Source organism: Mastigoproctus giganteus, chromosome 12, assembly GCF_048544385.1.
Source record: "Mastigoproctus giganteus isolate SK-2022 chromosome 12, ASM4854438v1, whole genome shotgun sequence".
Taxonomy (NCBI): domain Eukaryota; kingdom Metazoa; phylum Arthropoda; class Arachnida; order Uropygi; family Thelyphonidae; genus Mastigoproctus; species Mastigoproctus giganteus.
In genome coordinates, this window is record NC_143586.1 from 158895070 (window position 1) to 158914624 (window position 19555).

Sequence of the window (19555 nt, forward strand, 5' to 3'; positions counted from 1 at the left end):
TTTCTTATTTTAGCATGGAAAACACAGCAGCTTCTATTACTTCACTGAATGCTTCCCGCTTATAATTTGTTGTTGGTAAAAACATCCCACTGTACAGCATTTAAAAACTGAGACTACTGTAGTCTCCTTTCCGAAAGCAAAAACCCTTCTCTTTACTCTTGATGGTAGTTACATCTTTAAGTAAATTCTGCATCAATACACTGTGATTGCTGCCACCTAGTGGTCCTCTTATCTGTAGTTTCTTAATGCATGTATAATCACTGGTGATAATCAGATCTAGTATTGATCTCTTTTTGTTACCTATCTAAAATCTGCTGTGAAAAACAGTCATCCAATAAATCCACAAAATTCTTGCCAGTGTGTGAATGACCAACCTACAAGTGCCAGTGAAGATCTTAAAAGTTAAAATGCCCTATTATAAGACCTTCCAATTTACTGGCCCTCTTTACTTCTCTGTCTGTTGCACTCATCAGAGCCATTCTATAACACACTCCTACTCTCATTTTTGTTTTCTCAGTGCTTATGTTAGATGAAATTGACTTAACATTGCACTGGTCACCTACGTCAACTAGATGCACTGCCTTCGATTTCATGTGCTTCTTAACTAAGAGCATACCCCCCCTTCCTCTTGTCTTTATACATTGCACTCCCCCATATTCAAATTATGCCTCCCTTATATCTGAGTGACATCACGTTTCTGATATCCTCATGTCTGCATTTGAAGACGATGCTGCAATAGAAGCAATGCAATAATCACTGTTACTTCTGCTTGTGGCTATTGTTTCATCAATTAGTCCTTGTATCCCCCCCCCCCAATTAGTAGTTTATCAACCCTCAACACTGCCTTGATAAAATCTGCAAATATTTTTGCACCCTTTCTATTTAAGTGCATCCCATCCCTGTAGAAGCAGTCTCTCCTGTTAACAAGCACATACCACCTGAGAAAAATTAACCCAAGAGCCTTGCAAATCTCTCCATGGCTGAATTGATTGACAAGGCTCTTGTCATGTACTCACTCCTATCATGTTTGGGCAGAATTGGACACTCAAATTTAGCCCTAACTCACAAATTTTTCTCAATATTGCTCTGAACTTAAGTAAATCTCAGATCTCTTACTGTCATTAGCGCCAATGTGCACAACCATATCACCTTTTGTGTGCCCTTAAAAGATGATATCTGCACCATGCCATCAACTTTTAATAGGACCAGACATACCCTGGTCCTATTTCACTTATCTTTTTTGCACAATATATTTCCTGTTTCCCTGACATATATTTTGCAAAAAGGATAGTATATTACTGGCTATGTATATGTCACATATTTGAAGTTATGCATATTATTGGATAAATTATTTACTATATTATGTAATATAGTCTGAATTGCTAATTCAGACTTTAATTGGAATTATACTGAAGAAGAAGAAGATTGGGGTACCATTAATGACAGTCCTTTCCTCCATCTATAATATTTTTTGTTTTAAAGATCTTAAGTAAAGAAGCCACATCATGCAATTAAAATTTAATTAAATTTTTGAAGACATTTTAAACCTGATTAATATACAGTGCAATCATGGATATTTGAGATAATTAATGCAGGGGATAATTCAAATAATCAAAAATATCTGAACTAGCAGAATTATAATATGAAATTTATTAATTAACATATGTATTCATTTTTTGGAATGATTACACAATATTTACTAACTTAATAAAGAAATCACAGATTTCTGTTTGTTTTACTTTGCTTAGTCTCTTCTCTAAAGCATGTTTGTGGAGTCTATGTAAAACAGGATCAGGTGAGCTTGTATGTCATTTTCTGTAGCAAATTCAATATCTATTGAATTTGCTACAGAATTTATTATTAAAATATTATGAAAAGCATATACTGTATTATTAAATATTATTAAAGCATAAAATCTCTGCATTTCACCAAATTTGTTTGAATGGCTTCTTGATTGTCATTTTTCTTTACTTCACCTTGCAAATACTATACTGTTTATAATATTGCTATTTGCCTGAAATTTTACATAATTTTTGTCATTAAATTCAATGTCTGTAATCTCAGCTTGGCATATTTTATCCTCATGGCTCATTCAGTTTATTAGGTAACTTAATGAGTTCTTTGATTTCTATAACTTCATTGTTGCCAGTTTCTAAATCTTTTCGAAAATCATCCAATTTTAGCAATTTTTTCCATGAAGTCTCAATAAGTTTGGGAAATACAGAATCTGAAGTTGCTGTTGGTCTGAAATTCGAAATCATTTTCATTTTTGTCATCAAATTCAGTCTATAATCTCATCCTAGCATATTTTATCCTTGTGGTTCATTCAATTTTTTAGGTAACTGTTATGAATTCTTTGCTATCTTTGACTTCATTGTCCCTAGTTTATAAACCTCTTAGAATATCATTCAATTTCAGCAATAATTTTTTTCCTTGAGTTCTCAGTAAGCTTGGGCAATACAGAATTCCAGGCTTCACTTAAAGGAAAGTGGCACATCTTTTAGGTTGTCTTTTTAATCTTTGTATTGTACTACAACATGAACAAAAGAATTTTTACAGTACAGTAATCTGATCACCTGAGTCAAATTTTGATTCAGTCGCTGCATTTGAGGTGTGTGTCTAGGAAGAAGAAACGCTGTTAACTAAGTTGCCATTATCACTTTGCAGTTATATCTATAACTGGATGACATTGTTAGAATTAAGAATGCATCATATTTTTTTATAGGTGGAACAAATTCAGAATGAAATCATTCAGCAAACAATTCTCTTATCTGCTGAACCTTTTCTGTGGTGGCCTTGGTAAAGAACAAGAAATTAGCAGTTTTTGCAAGACTGTGTTTCTGTAATTTTTCTATAACAAACATATTAATATAAATACAGTAGAGCCCCACTTTTCAGCATCCCACTAATAAGGTGGTTTTCAATTATATCCATATTCATTATGTTTGGCATTTGTTCCACCTTTTTAGCACGATGCACTCAGCAGCCGAGTCCGAGAAGGGTGTTGGGCGCCATTTTATTATCGGCGATTCAGACTGTTTACAGCATATGATAGTGTAAACAAGTTATTAGGCTTTTTTATATGCATTCACAAGTGAAAAAAAGGCAATGTTCCACTTTTTCGCAATTTTCGATTTATGGCTGGGGTCTGGAACCTAACCTTATTTATGAGTGGGCCCTACTATATGTGGCTTCTGGTGAAATTTTAACGAGACATAACTGTGACTCTCTTTTTGCTGATTTTGTGATGGTGCTAAATCTTCATTTTTATTGTTTTATTTGATAAAACTTTCCAAATAAGCTGCTCTCATTACTATTGTAAACTTTCTTCAAGGCTCAAACCAAAGTCAATTATCATTTGAATAAATTTATGCTGAAAAGGACTGTTGTCAGCTATCATTAGAAAATCTTTCAACACTTTTGTATAAATACCTAGTTCCCTGTAAATTTTTAAATTTATTGACTTAACTATTACTAGCTTTGAAATAATTTTTTTTTAAAGTTGAATAAAAAACTTTTTTCCTTCTTGTGCAAAACTTTCTCAGATATTAGTGTGTTATGAGATCATCCTTGAAGGAATCAAGAGTGATCAAGTATACAAGCAATTTTCATTGAAGCATTAACATTTTGCTCTTATTGATCTAGGACACCACAACTGTATTCAAATTGCCAATTTGGTTCCAGCCTGACAAAGAGGACTTTAGAAATTCCTACAGTTGTTGATAGAAATTGAACCCAGAACTCTTCAAATGAGTGATAGACTGTAATGCATCATGTCACCTAAGTTGCCAAGAGGACACACAAGTTGTACATGCATTGTAACTTGGTTACAGAACTCACATAAAAAGTGAACTGACAGCACCGAATACAAGTGCTAATCATTCATTCTTTGATGAGCAGCAGTGTTGAAAAAAGCAAAACAAAACAAATTCCAATGAAAAAAAGTCAGCAGTTTTTTTACAAGGCAAATGGTATAGTTATTGGCCACTTAAAAACAATGTCATATTTTTGTGTAATATGATTCAAGTATTTAACTGAAAACTTAATTATTATTCATGTTTGAAATCTTCATTTATTTCTTTTTTAACACCAGTCATCACGAAATCTGAACAAGCATTATAAATTTTTTTTTTTTTGGGTTTAGAAAAGAAGTTCACACATAAAACATATCTATTGGCCACTATAAAGTGGTCACTAGCCGAATTTTTTTTGTAAATTTAAAAATTGAGCATCTTCTTTAAATACAGCCCACTGTTCATATCAGTTACAAAAAAATTACGTAACAATCTGCAACCAATAATCATACATTCATATTTCTTGACATTGACATGCATTTACTTTTGTACTACATGATTTTATCATATCATGTCTTCTTCCCCTCTCTTCCTGTGACATTTCTCTGTACTGCAGCCTGTATTTTTCTCTCTGTAGCAACAGCTTTGACAGGGAAAATTTTCATCTTCTGAAAGTGAAATATGTTTCACTTTCACAAATCAGAGATTACTTCTCATTCTGTATTGCACCATAAGTAGAATCTACACATTTATTTTTTCCCCTACCTTTCTGAAAATACCCCAGATATGGAACAGAGTGAAGAAATCCCAATTTTTTATGAAACAAAAATTCCTTAATTCTTCTGAACTTTTCTAATCAGGTTGATGAATGTGGAATAATTTATAGTAGTAAGCCCACCATTCATTTTATTTTCAGTATATACAGAATTATCAATAATTAATGACGTTCTCAGTGAGAAGCTTAAATGTTTTTTTGAAGCTATTTGTTATTAATCTTGTTTGGAACTAGATTCTTCTTTCAGGAGACGTGGAAGACAGCCATACAGACACAGTAGTTGTAAGACATGTGGCATTTGGATAGTCATATGTCTTCTATTTCTAATTCACTGCACAAGACAAGTGAGTTGATATGCTAGGTGACTTATGGTCATAAACAAAGAGAACAACTGGAAATTTTACAAGTAATGGATGGAAAATATTAGCAATATATTTCTAAAATACTTTGGATATTACTGTCACTTTGAGTCACACCCCCATGTGCTGAGAGTAATATGTAGGTAAGGAAACCCTTGGCCATAATTCTCAGAGTATTAGGGAACACTCCTATAGATTGAAGGTGCGCAAATGTGTTTCCATAAAGAGGGATAAATGCAATGTAAGAAATTACAGACCAGTAAGTTTAACATCTGTTCCAAGAAAAATACCATCTTCAGGGGAATGGAATTATATGGAAGTCACGGCATGGGTTTCTTAATAGTATGGGATCCTGTCTGACCAATCTAATTAACTACTATGATGCAAATAATAATTTTGACATCACATTTAGATTTCAGTGAAGCTTTCGACACTGTTCCACATGAAAGACTGCTGCACAAATTGAAGCAGTATGGCATTTGGTGCAAGTTATTGCTATGGATGATGGGATGGTTGAGTAGCAGAAGACAGAGGGTGGATACAAATGGGCACTATTCTTCTTGGATTAATGTTATTAGTGGAGTCCCTCGGTTCCCTGCTGGGCCCCTTACTGTTTACAATATTTATTAATGATATTGATAAAAGAATACCAAGCTTATTGTCAATTTTCAGATGATACAAAGGTTGGCAAGGTGGTTAATGACAGAAATAAAGGCATAGTACTGCAACAAAACTTAAAAAAATCAGGCAGATGGACTGAGAAGTGGCAATTGAGGTTTAATATTGGTAAATGCAAGGCACTGCATATGAACAGCAGTAATCCCAGTGTAACACATGAATTAGGTGGCACTTAAGTTGGTGGAGAACAAAAGAGAGCTGGGATAATTGTACAGCCTGGCATAAAGAATTACCCCTAAGTTTCTTTTGTTCTCTGAGCAGTGAAGAGAGGCTGTTAGAAACTCATTGGGTTCTGTAAATGACATACAGAAACTCTGCCAGCAGGGACAGACAGGTCATTATCCTACTGTATTAGAAAATGGTCAGATTGCATCTCGAATACTGCATGCAGATCTGGAAGCCTCGTTTTAGGAAAGATGAAGAATGGCTACATTAGTCAAGAACATGGGGGGGGGGTCTCTTGCCACAAAAGGTTTTGCAAAGTGCAGCATTTGGAAACTAGGCACTCCTGAAGAGACCTAATTGAAGTATTTTAAGGGGGGGCATAAATTTAAATTGATTTTTGGAACGACTACCATCTGGAGTTGTGGAAGTGGGTAATGATTTTTTGGCAGATGCTTGATTCCTTGGTTCATATGCCAGTACTAATACTATTTCTTCCTGAAATCTTATATGGATATAAAATCAAGGGTAGACTGGGCTGAGTGACAATCAATGCTTGGGCCAAAAGAAAATTTAGGACATCAAATGAGTCATGATATGACAAGTAATTCATATGGAGGTCAACATTGTTGGAAACCACTAACCAAAACCTGCCAGTTCTGTAATGTATGTAACCATATGATAATGTTTGCCCGTATCTGTTAAAAAAAAAAAAAAAAAAACACATTACAGTAATATTTTATGTTGATGACCCTCGTGCAACAGAGTACACATTTTTGCTTTTGTAACCAGAACACCGCATGCTGATGGACGTATTCAGAAACATTTTGTACCCACTGAAAATTTGAGTAGGATTACTCATGTCTTCTAGTTTCTTTTCATTTATGTGGTTCATGAAGCCACTTCCTAATTTCAGCTTCTGACACATAAGAACTTAAAGTGACTAGCTCACTGGCCTTTACTGCCATTTCCAGATCTTATCTTAAGAAAGCATATAAAAATAGGCCTGTATCAAATTAAGTGAAACCCTTTTTTTGATTACCAACAGATACACATAAAGACAGTATTATATATAAGGAAATTTTTGCATTTCACCTTTAACCACCCTTCTCCAAGATGACTGTCTTTTAATGGGTCAAGCTGTGAATTTTTATCAGAAATTAAGCACTGGAAATGATGTCCACTTTTCCTGGGAATCTTTCCTTGCCATTTTTTTTTTTTTTTTATCCAAGGAGATGCAAGGAATGATCTTTTAAAAAGCAAGGAAATTTTGGCAATTTCATGCAATATAAAACTTGAATAGGCTGGCTATACAGACCTGTGTGTGTTTATTTATATAATCCTCATAGAACTAACATTTGAAAACACAGGATTGACCTCAAGTTTCTTTGTTGCCAGGAAATAGTCTTACAATTATTTGCCACCACCATGTATTATATATAGCCATTGGCGAAGTGCCCAATAAATGCAGAATAAAAAAAATATAACGCATACTTATTGTAGGGTGGTCAATAACTTAATTAAAAAAAAAGATACTAAAAGCACACATTCATCATCACAGCTCTTAGTGATAAATATCACTAAGGTAAAAATGTGCTTATACCTAAAAGTGTAACAGTGTCATTTGACACAGAAAAAACAATTTAAACGTTGTTGGAATCATAGCATGCTTTTAGAATTCTCAACTGGCAAATAACTATGGTTTACCTCACTACCAGGTACCAGCCAACCAAAATGTTTACCTATTGTTATGTCAAGAAGTTTTCTAAACATGCAGAATGGAAAGTTAAGTGCAATGCAGTCAACTTTATGCTGTTGAGCATGTATTACTTCACACGACTGACATGTCTATCTTAAGATTTCTACTGACCTCTGTAACAGCAGCACAATAAATAAAATATTGATTCAGTACACTAAGAGAATTCCAAGTTGTCTTGGAATTTTCTTATTGCATATTTAAAAAAAAAAAAACACGTGATACTTGGCGTACTTTTTCAAACCAAAAAAAAAAAAAAAAAAAAGTTATTTTGTTAAAGTAGTATCTCCTGGACATAAACACATTCATCACAAAGATCACAAGGCTCTATGTTCTTACTTTGGTTAAATTCACTTAGTTTATGAGATAATATTTAGTCTTGCTGTGTTAGTTATAATATAGTTCACAATTCACTGATTCTCCTGCATTTCCTCTTATTTCATGGCATGTTCTTTGTGAAAATTTTCACCTTCAATATACATTCTCTATGCCTTTTCTTAGAACAAACTATTAGTAACAGCATTAGTAGTGGAAAATGATGGAAGAAAGCTGGCCTATACAATATCAGCCAAAAAACTCCCTGACATTTCCCACATTACATATCCATCTCTTCTAACAGTTTGTCTATTTCTTCCTTGAATTGATTCAAACTACCCACCTTAACACCACCAGATGGTAGTTTCTTCCACAATCAACTACCTGTAGCTGAAGGCAAATTTCTGCACATCTATCCTGCAACCATTGTTCCAAGGTTTGAATTTATGCTTCCATGAATGTGTAATCTGAGCAAAAGGAAGGATTCCATCAGCACTGAACTTACTCAATCCAATCTAGGATTAAACACTTCAATCAGACCTCCTTGCAGATGCCTAGTCTCCAGATTCTGTAATTTGCACAGCTTAAGCATTTCCTGGTAAGAGCATGCATCCATTTGTTACCCTCACTAATCATCATTCTTACTATACCCACTGAAACAGATCTATATTCTTCTGCAAATTAGGTTTCCAGACCTGTATGAAGTACTCAAGATGTGGCCTAGATATTGCCTTATACAAAGGGATAATCATCTCCCTGCTAGCAAAATTCCTGCATATCACTGACAAAATCCCATGAATGCCAAAACCCCATTGACATGTATACAGGCTTCCAGGATATGAACTGTCCTGGCAGCCTGTTTACACTGCTCAGAGAACTTAATATTTAACTGCACAATTACTTCCCAGGTCTTTTTCATTTTCCACTACCATAAGTGTGATACCACACAGTTGGTAAGCTAAACTGAGATTACTGCAACCCATGTGAAGTACCTTGCATTTGTCAAAATTGAACTTTAACTGCCACTTCTCAGCCTATCTATCTAATTTGTCTAGATTCTGTTGCAGCAGCATACCTTGATTACTCTCATTAACCACCCTACCAAACTTCATCATTAATAATTATTGAAATATCATGAATCCTGGGCCAAGCACTGAACCCTGAGGGACTTCACTAACAACATTAATCTAAGAAGCACAGTGTCCATTGATAAAGTCTCTACCTTCTTTCCCCTCAACTATCCTATTCTTCTATGAGTCTGGTATTTTATAGTATGAAAGTAATTAATCTTCATATAGAAATCAAACAATTTCAAAAGGTAACTCTTGATGTGCTAAAATAACTTTTTTTTTTAAAGTTTGAGAGAGCTTTTTTTTTTTTTGAAATTCTAATGTTGACCTATTACCTTCCATAAAATCTAATCAAGAGTATTTAGCCTATCAATTTTTATGTTATTATATTTTGGTCAATGCTCTAAATTGTCGATTATAGTACATCCATATTAAATTATTATTGATTATAGTACATCCATATTAAATTATTTATTTTGTGCAGTATTTCTGTAATACAGGATGAAATAGTATTTATCCCTGCAATGTATGCATTACACCAAATAAATAAATAGATTACCATGATTGCACTGTAATTCCATTTTTTAAGAGGTGAAACACTTTCCATTTATATATTGTATTTATATATTATATGCATGGGCACAATTCATGCAACTGTGTATATATAACCACTTTAAAAAGCAAATCAAAGTGTTGCAATTCCCCAATTGACACACACAGTGGTAAAACCACTACTTTCTTTACATATATGGAAAAAAAAAAAAAAAAAAAAAGGAAGGAAAAAAAAAAATACACACACTTTTCAGACCTTTTATTAGATATATACATTTATGCAAGTCAGTTTCGACCCAAAATAGAAAAAAAATAGAAAGGAAGGGAACTCACAGATAAACAGAACAGCCATATCCACAATTAATACAAACAAAACTATCACCTGGAGATGACATATATATAAATAGGCACACACAAAACAAATGAACAGACAGAGAGACATGCAAATCTCACTCTCACTCTTTCTCTCTCACACACACACACACACACACACACACACACACACACACACACACACACACACACACACACACACACACACACACGATATTGCCTGTAATTTTTAATACCAAAACAACATTAAATGCTAAGAGAGATAGAAAGAGATTGTTAGAAAGAGAGATAAATAGGAAAAAAAACAGCAAGGGCCAGGAGTGCTAAGTGCTAAAAATAAGCTAGTGACAATAGTTGCAAGCAGCAAAACCACCACAGTCTATTACAGTAAATCTGTTAGATAAACTCTTGCAGAAAAACATAACATAGCAAAAGTTTCCAACTAAACACTGAAAATTATATATAGAAACAAAGCAGAATCCTGAAACTGTGCTGAGCTGGGGACCAACAATAAGTGATTGTTCCAGTTGGACTGGAAAGGAAGGAAAATTTACTGTCCTTTGATATCACTACAATCTCTACCATTAACAAGATACCTGTTCCATAGGTTTAGTAAACAAAATGGCATGAAATTTAAATGCAGTCAACCTTAGTTGAAAGAAATCATATTAAACATTTAAGCTCACAAATGTAACTCAAGAAGACTATTATTATTTTTTGAAATGCATATATATGAAACAAAAGTTGCTTGTAAATTTCTATGAAACTCGGCTACAGTTTCAGTCTTCACAAACTCTGAGGGTGTCAGCAACCACTCACAAACCAGAAGTCAGTGCATTACAGGTGAGGGATTGCAGCCAAAGACCAACTACTAACATACCTGGCCCATAGATTCCTGTACTTAAATTTCACAAGGGTGTGGACTGATGGTGGTACAAGCCTGCAAATGGCACTGCATGTCAATTCCTCGTGTACCACCCAAAATATCTATTCCCAACATTATGCCAGCAATCTTCATGAGAAACCAACTAGAATCCTTGTCTTCAAAATTATGTGGCCAAATAAAAAAAAAAAAAAACAAAAACAAAAAAAAAATAAAATAAAACAAAAAACAAAAAAATAAAAAATAAATAAAAAATAAAAAACAACAACAACAAAAAAAAAAAACAAAATAAAAAATCATCTTTGCTTCAAATAAAAATATCATTAAAAAGGTGAAATGGTAAATCATTTAGAGCCAAAGGAAGGTCAGTATGATTGTAGTTTTAAGAAAACAAGGAATCCAGTGAGCTTCCTAAATGCCACCTTGTACTACATCTCAACTCTTACATTTTCCTGTCCATAACCAGGGATGCCATAATCACCCATTGGTGGACCATCTTCTCTAGGTGTACCAGGACCATTAGCAGGAGAATTCTTCATGCCATCTAATGTATCACCTAATGTAAGGAAATACAAGCAGTTTAGAAGGTTTCCCACAATCAACTTGAATGCATTAAAAAAATTTAGTAATAATGAACACGAGCAATTAATGACCTGCTGGCTCTACCCAAAATGATGCTATTTTAATGTTATCTATGCAGTAAAATACTTAAGGCATAAGAAAAATACTATCAGCTCATTCACTGTTGTTGAGTTTTAGGCACATCAGTGACTTACACCATATTGCACCATTGTGTATTACATCTGTACAAGTATGCATTCACAGGCCCATTTGTGTGTTGTCTAGGCTGAGAAACCCAGAATACCTCACAGGGAAACCTATTCTCTCTGTGTGAGATAGGCTAACTACAGCCTTGACTGAAGAGACCTTTAGAAATTCTTCAGATCATTGACAGGACTATCCAAATGAGTGACAAGTGACAAAACTACTGTAATATCATGGAGGATGTGTTTAGATTGCTCGGAATATTTCCCATTTTCTTATATTAAGAACATTATCAATTAAAAATATATTAATACAGTTACCTGTAAAATATCATAAATAATTTTTGTAGGTGCTTGTTAATACAATAAATATTCTTATTGCCAACACTGATGAGGTAGAAAATGTATCAGAAAATTTTTTTTAAAATAAAGTCGGCCCACACAGAAAAAGAGAATAACAGAAAAAGAAGGAAAATGCCAAAACAGTGAAATAGTATATTTTTTTGTAGGTTTGGGGTTTTCAAAAGTGAAAACCAGAATGCCAGTGAGATGATATGTTTCTTTGACTTGCAAAATCTGTCACAAACAGAAATATAATTTAGAGAGACTAAATTGAATAAAATGAACATTGCTTATTGAAGAATAAATGAAAACAACACAAAAAAGAACAGAGGAATGTAGTGTTTCAATAACCTCTCAACACAGAAGAGCACTGAGAGGTTATATAGTAGTAATGGCAAATGATGCAAGAAAGCAAACATATAGTATCCGCAAAAAAAAAAAAAAAAAAAAAAAAACCCAAAACAGTTCACCCATCCACACCATCCAAGAATTTGTCTAGTTTTCCCTTGAATTTATTCAACCCATTCAACTCCGCAACAACAGATGAAAGCCTGTTCCAACAATGAACCACATGCTGGATGAAGGCAAACCTGCACATCTATCGTGTGACTCCTTCTTCAACTTGAATTTATGCACCCCCCATGTGTGTAGTCTCAGCAAGTGGAAAAATACCATTAACATTCAGTTTACTCAAATCCATTCAAGGCTTTAAACACCTCAATCAGATCTCCCCACAGGTGCCTGGTCTCAAGACACTGTAATTTGCAGAACTGAAACCTTTCTAGGTAAGAGCACCCTTTTATTATATTCACTAATCTACTTGCCCTTCTCTGCACCCATTCCAGCAGATCTACATCCTTCTTAAAGTGAGGCGTCCATATCTGTATATAGTATTCAAAATGCAGCCTAACCATGGACTTATTCAAAGGGATAGTCACCTCCTTATCCCTGCTAGCAAAGTTTCTGTATATCATTGACAAAATCCCATGAGCTGTCCTGGCACATGTCTGCACTGCTCAGAGAATTTCATGTCTGACTGCACAATTACCCCCGAGGGATTTTTCATTTTCTCCACTACCCTGAGTATAGTACCACACAGTTGATAAGTTACTCTGGGATTACTGCTACCCATGTGCAGTATCTTGATTTTGTCAATGTTAAACTTCAACTGCCACCATTTCTCAGCCCATTGACCCAATTTTCCTATCTCTTGTTGCAGTAGACCCTGATAACCGTTGTTAACTACCCTGCAAACCTTTATATCATCTGCATACTTTGACTTTAAGCCTGATATACTTTCATCAATATCATTGATAAATATTGAAAACAACAATGGACCCAGCACTGAACCCTGGGGAACTCCACTAATAACATTATTCTATGAAGAGCAGTGCCCATTGATACCAATCTCTGTGTTCTTCCACTTAACCATCCCATTATCTATAGCAGCAACCTGTCCCCCCCAAGCCATACTGCTGCAGTTTGTACAGCAGTCTTTTATGTGCAACAGTATCAAAAACCTTCCTGAAATCCAAGTATATGATATCAAAGTTATTTTTTTTTACATCCAGTTTGTTGGCATCATAGTAACCTATCAGATTGGTTAGACAAGACATCTCCCTTGACAAATCAATGCTGTGACTGCAGTATAATTGCATGCTGTCCAAATGGTCCTGCATTACTTCTGTAACCAGTGACTCCATTATTTTCCTTGGAACATATGTTAAGCCAACAGGTCTGTAATTATTCATGTTGTCTTTTGATCCACCTTTATGAATTGGGGATATATTTGCACTTCTTCAGTCCCCTGGATGCTTTCATAATTATGGCTAAAGGTTTGCTTACTTCCTTTGCTGCCCCTCCCCCGTAATATACTTGGATAGATTTATCCATCCTAAGTGCCTTTTTTATGTCCATCCTCAACAATTACTCCTCTGCTTTCCTTTCAGTTATCACAGAGTCATTTAGCTCCTCGTTAGAGTTTGAGAGGCTTCTGTAATCCTCTTCCATAAAGAATTCCTCATGCGTGAATGTAGATGCAGAATACCTATTCAATTTGTCTGCAACTTGAGCAGTGTCATCAATAGTTAACCTATAGACATCAAGTGGCCAAATATGATTCAACCCATTCCTTCTACTGTTGATATAAGCATAGAAGTCTTTGCTAGAGACCTCTCATAATCTGACTTAGCTTGCCTAACCTACTTTGTGACTAATTTATCTTCTGTTCCACCTGATAATATATGAAATACTGATTTTCTTCTTCTTTTTTGTAAAATTGATTTCTTTTGATTTGTTTCAGAAAACTTTTTCTCTGAACAGTGTTACTTGAAACTCCAAATATGATTATATTTAAGATAAATTTAAATAATAATTAACTTAACCCAATGTAATATTGCATTGTCTGCTGATAGGCCCAGTGGGAATTAGCAGTTGATGTGTAGCATCTTTAGTTTTGTATGTGCTTTTTTTTTGTCCATTTATATTGTTGTTCACTTGTGTAAGTTGAGTGGGTCAGTGAGGCGCCATGTGGCTCCACTGTGTCTGGCCAAGTACAGTTCACAATGCTTTTCATCGTGGGAAAATAAGAGAAATTCCATGAGAGTTTGTGGTTACGAACAATAAATCAGCTAACCCTAATTGAACTTTAATGTAGTGAATATCACTAGAAGTCTGGGAGGGGGATATTAAAAAAAAAAAAATCCCAAAGAGGATATGAATGATTTTCATGTTACCATTTCATTTTTATGATATTCTTTATGTACATAGGCAGAATTAACAGAAATTTATTATTATTTTTTTTTTCATCGAAATGTGTTAATTTAAAAGTCCTTTTGTAAATATTGACTTAATTTGTTGTGCTGGAATAATGCTGAAGTTTGGTGTTTCTAATTTATGTTACCAAAATTTTTCAGAAATTAAATATAGTTAATAAACTTTTTTTAAAATTAAAAGTAATGGCCAAAAAACATATTTGTAGAATTTTTAAATATTATTTAAAAAAATAAATAAATAAAAAAAATTGATAAGCACTGCAATCTACTGGTAAAAGGTCAAGCATTAGAGCCAAACACAATTCAAAAAATCCAAATACTTTTGTTTCAAATATTAAAATCTGTGACCTGTCAGGCTACCAATACCACTTCTGAAAACTCAGTTGGCAGCTTTGCTAACTATTTACATTTTAGACCTAGCAGACCTTCAAATGCCATAATGAAACACGATTTGGCCTTAGAAATTCACAACAGAAAGTCAGATGACCGTCAAAGTAAATCAGCAATTTACCAAATTGATTCAAAGTCACACAAGTTCTGCTATAAGTATATTAAATATTTATAATTCTAACATTCTGTTGGATCACAGCATACGAATCACCTTTGTGTAACTTTGCTTTAATGCTTTTTATTTTTTATTGTATTTAAAGTTTTACCATATGAGCTCCTTTTTACATTCGTGATGTAGGGTTGTCTCTTATTCGTATTTTGTAACTGGGATTGACAAGGAAGGCAAACTTGACTAAAAATAAATTTTTTATTATATTAGCTGTTAATAAACTTTGAGTCCTTTTATTAATCTTTATTGCTTTCTAAATTGAGAAAGGGTATCATCCCTTGGCTGCAATGTACTGCATTGCACTGAAAATGAAAACCTGCATAATAAAGTTTGATTATTATTATTTTTTTTTTTCATTTATTTTGGAAAAAGAAAAAGACAGAAAAATGTGTGTCTGCAAAAAAGACAGGAAATTTTATAGGACTGACTCTACTATTACAGTGAGATGAACAAGAGGTCCAATTGAGTCAAAAAGATGGATTCTCAATTATAAATTCAGTTAATTGTTAGGTGTTTGACAGACAGCATGTAAAACAGGATATTAATATGTAAGATGTGGAAAACACCCAAGTTGTTTTCAGATTAAATCAATATATTTATTAGAATAGGATGCAATTTTTATTGGTCAATAAACTGTAGAGGAGCATACAACATGGGGAGGAATTCTATGCTGAAAACTTCAAAATATGGGAAAATGAATTTTGCAAAATTTTGGCTTTCTTTTCAAAGATACAAACTATCAGTTTTGATGCCCCAGAAAGAGTATTTTAAGCTACCTTTTGAGCACAAGGAACACCCACCTTTGAGTATAAAACAAATCTGTCTACTCACTCACACACACGTATATGCATACACATAGTGAAATTATTCAAGTATGATAGTTACACTACTGTATACAGACTGAATAAAGAAAGAAAATCCCACTGATAAAATAAAGGCTGACAGTAACAAACACACACATCTACTTGCCAGTATTTTATTTAATATATATATTTTTTAAAATCAAAAACTAAAATAATAAAATAAAATACTTATATACTAAAAATTCCCCCATAACACACACACACACACACACACACACACACAGTAGTGTGACAGATATACCAATGAAGGCAGATTGCACAGAATTGAACGAAAATCCCACTGAGAAAATAAAAGAAATAAAGAAAAGCAAGTTGCTTGGATCCCCCCTAGAAAAAGCAAATACATGGTTTGTATTAGCATTAGCAGAGGCATATGATGCAAGAAAGCAAGCTTATTCAGCATCAGCCAAAAAAAAAAAAAAAAAACAACCACTACTCCCATTTCACCCCTCAATTCGTTCGAAATACCTGTCCAGCTGAGCTTTAAATTTGTTTAGGCTATCAACTTCAACAACAAGCGATGGAAGTCTATTCCACAAACCAACTGCCCGCTGGCTAAAGGCGAATTTCCGCACATCTATCCGACATCCGTCCTTCCTCAATTAGGATTATTAAGAGTAAAACCAGGTGCATAGTAAATAAATTCTATGAATTAAAGGTACTGGTCAACTCATCAAATGTATACATTGTAGGGATATCGGAGACACGGTGTCACTCAAATATAAGGGATATAAGGGATATAAGCAAAGACAAACAGGGCAGGAAGAGGGTTATGCTCTTAGTTAAGATGCATATAAAATTTGAGGCAGTGCATTCAGCTGACCTGGATGGTCAGTGCAGTGTTGAGTCAGTTTGGTGTGGCATAAGCACTGGGAAAGACAAACAGGGCAGGAAGAGGGTTATGCACTTAGTTAAGATGCATATAAAATTTGAGGCAGTGCATTCAGCTGACCTGGATGGTCAGTGCAGTGTTGAGTCAGTTTGGTGTGGCATAAGCACTGGGAAAAGAAAAATGGGAGTAGGAGTCTGCTAGAGGCCAATTGGTTGTGATAGGTATAATGAACAGCTGTACAGACAAACAGAGTAGGCTAGTAAATCCAAATCTCTTATAATGGGGGATTTTAATTTTTCAGATATTGACTGGAACTTGTGGATTGGTCACTTACACAGTAACAAGACTTGTGGATTTACTGATCCACAATTTTCTACACCAATATGCTATGCAATGAAGAAAAGCAATACTCTTGCTTGATTTGATTATCAAGCAACAATTCTTCATGCATTAAGAATCTGCAGATAAAAGAAACCATAAGATAGTAGTGATCACTGTGTGCTGATGCGGAATTTACTTAGAGATGTAATTACTGTTAAGGACATAGGGAAGGAATTTTGATTTCATAAAGGTAGTCTCGAACAGTTTTTATCTAAGCACTGGGACCAACTGATGATGTTATCAGCAGTAATTCTAAATGGGAAACATTCAGAGAAATAATTGTAGAAGCAACTAGGCTTTATAGTTTATGAATAAAAAAGAAAAAAAAAAGAAAAAGAAAAAAAAAATTTACTTAAGAGTACATTAAATAAAATACTATAAAGTAGATATGTTTGAGACTTTTAACTCTTATTTTCTCAGTAGGATTTCTTTTCATTTCTATTCAGATGTGTACAGGGGTATAGTTTGGTTTGGTTTGGTTTTATGATTTTATTAATGCATTAGCAGCAAGGGCTATTATATGCCAAGACAAGGTTAGAGCATTTAAAAATAAGTTCCGGTAAGAGGTCATTACTTGGTCAAAATATTATATATGTTTAAAATGTTTACATATACATTTTTATATATAATAAAAATATAAGAATTTTATATATATATATATATATACACAGGGTGATTCACTACCAGTGTGACAAACTTGCAGGAGGTGTAGGGGGCACAAAGATGAATCGGAATCACATAGCATTGCAGGGTCCGAAATGCCTTCGTCATGCGGTAGAGGATGTTGAACGGGAGGTCGTGTGAACAGCGATCCCGCTGGAAGTCAGCATTTGTGAACCGGTTCCCGAGGCAGTAGAATGGACGAGTATTCAAACGTTGAACTGGCCGACATGGAGCTGCGGACTGTAACGGGCACGCCGCTCTGCGCTTGTACCAGGAACGTCCACCGCACAGGCATGCTCCTTATCATAAGATTTTCGCAGATGTGCACAGAAGGTTACGTGAGACTGGTTGTTTCACGAGAGGTACCATGAATCGAGAGCGAACGACGAGGACGCCAGACAATGAGGAGAATGTCCTACGTCTTGCAGAAGGCAATCCGAGTACGAGTACTCGAGCGATAGGCCAACGATTGGGTATTTCCCGATCCACTGTATGGAGGATACTGTCAACAAACCAAATGAGTTCATACCATCTGCAACACGTCCAATCATTGGAGCCTGTGGATTATCCACTCCGGAGGACTTTTGCTACTTGGTTACTTCAACAGAGTCCAGCAGACAGTGCATTTGCTTTGTCCGTATTGTTCACAGGTGAGGCAAGTTTCACAAGAGAGGGAAACTTCAATCAACATAATGCCCATTTGTGGGCTTTGGAGAACCCCCCCCCATGGTACGTGAATACGTGCAACTCAACGGCGTTTCTCTGTCAATGTTTGGGCCGGCATTGTCGGAGACCACTCATTGGACCGTACCTTCTGCCCCCTCGTCTGGACGGTAGGGCATACTTGATCTTTCTACAGCAAGTCCTGCTCGAACTTATTGAAGAAGCACATGTTCCTCAGTCGTTGTGCCGATCAATGTGGTTCCAGCATGATGGGGCTCCCCCCACATTACACCAATGACGTCCGCCAACACCTAAACGTTACATTTGGACAGCATTGGATAGGTCATGGTGGTCCAGTTCATTGGCCTGCTAGATCGCCGGACCTATCATGCCTGGACTTCTTCTGCTGGGGTCAAATGAAGACATTGGTGTACGAGACCCCCGTTAATTCAGTTGAAGACTTTGTCGCTTGCATCTCTGTAACTGCCGGGGAGATTCGAGACATGCCAGGAATCTTCCAGAACGTTAGGGATTAGGCTTGTGTGACTGCTTCTGGTTGAACTTTCAAACACCTTCTGTAGCATGGCTTTTTGCCAATGTAAAACTTGTCATTAAAATGATTTCTGTTACACTAACGAGTTGCTGTTTCTGTTCTTTTTCTTTGCTTCTTTGTTCACACGACCTCCCGCATAACGAAGGCATTTCGGACCCTGCAATGCTATGTGATTCCGATTCGTCTTTGTGCTCCCTACACATCCTGCATTTGTCGCACTGGTAGTGAATCACTCTGTGTGTATAACTTATTAATATATATATATATATTAATAAGTTGTAAAAAAAAAAAAAAAAAAAAAACTGACATCATTGTCTGGTAAAATCTGACTGAGTGTATAAGGCTCATTCAGATGGTTAAAAGTGGTAGAATGTGTATGTCATTAAAATTGTGCAATTGATTAAAATATGCCCAAGATATAAAACTGTGTCACAGGGCTCACACATAGTAGGATCATCAGGCCTCAGAAAAAAACGAATGTGTC

The 19555-nt window shown here is 35.0% G+C and overlaps 1 protein-coding gene across 6 annotated transcripts in view; it reads right to left on the reverse strand.

Annotated features, from left to right (window-relative positions):
* The window catches only part of LOC150077541 (single-stranded DNA-binding protein 3-like), a 729210-nt gene that overhangs the window by 6956 nt on the left and 702699 nt on the right, over window positions 1-19555 (reverse strand). For 5 of the 6 annotated variants that reach the window (XM_090386678.1, XM_090386675.1, XM_090386677.1 and 2 more), the window contains one exon: window positions 11124-11233. The exons of the other annotated variant lie outside the window; for it this stretch is intronic. In XM_090386678.1, coding sequence (XP_090242804.1) covers window positions 11124-11233 — 110 coding nt within the window. The remainder of the gene's footprint in view (window positions 1-11123; window positions 11234-19555) is intronic. 6 annotated transcript variants of the gene reach the window in all.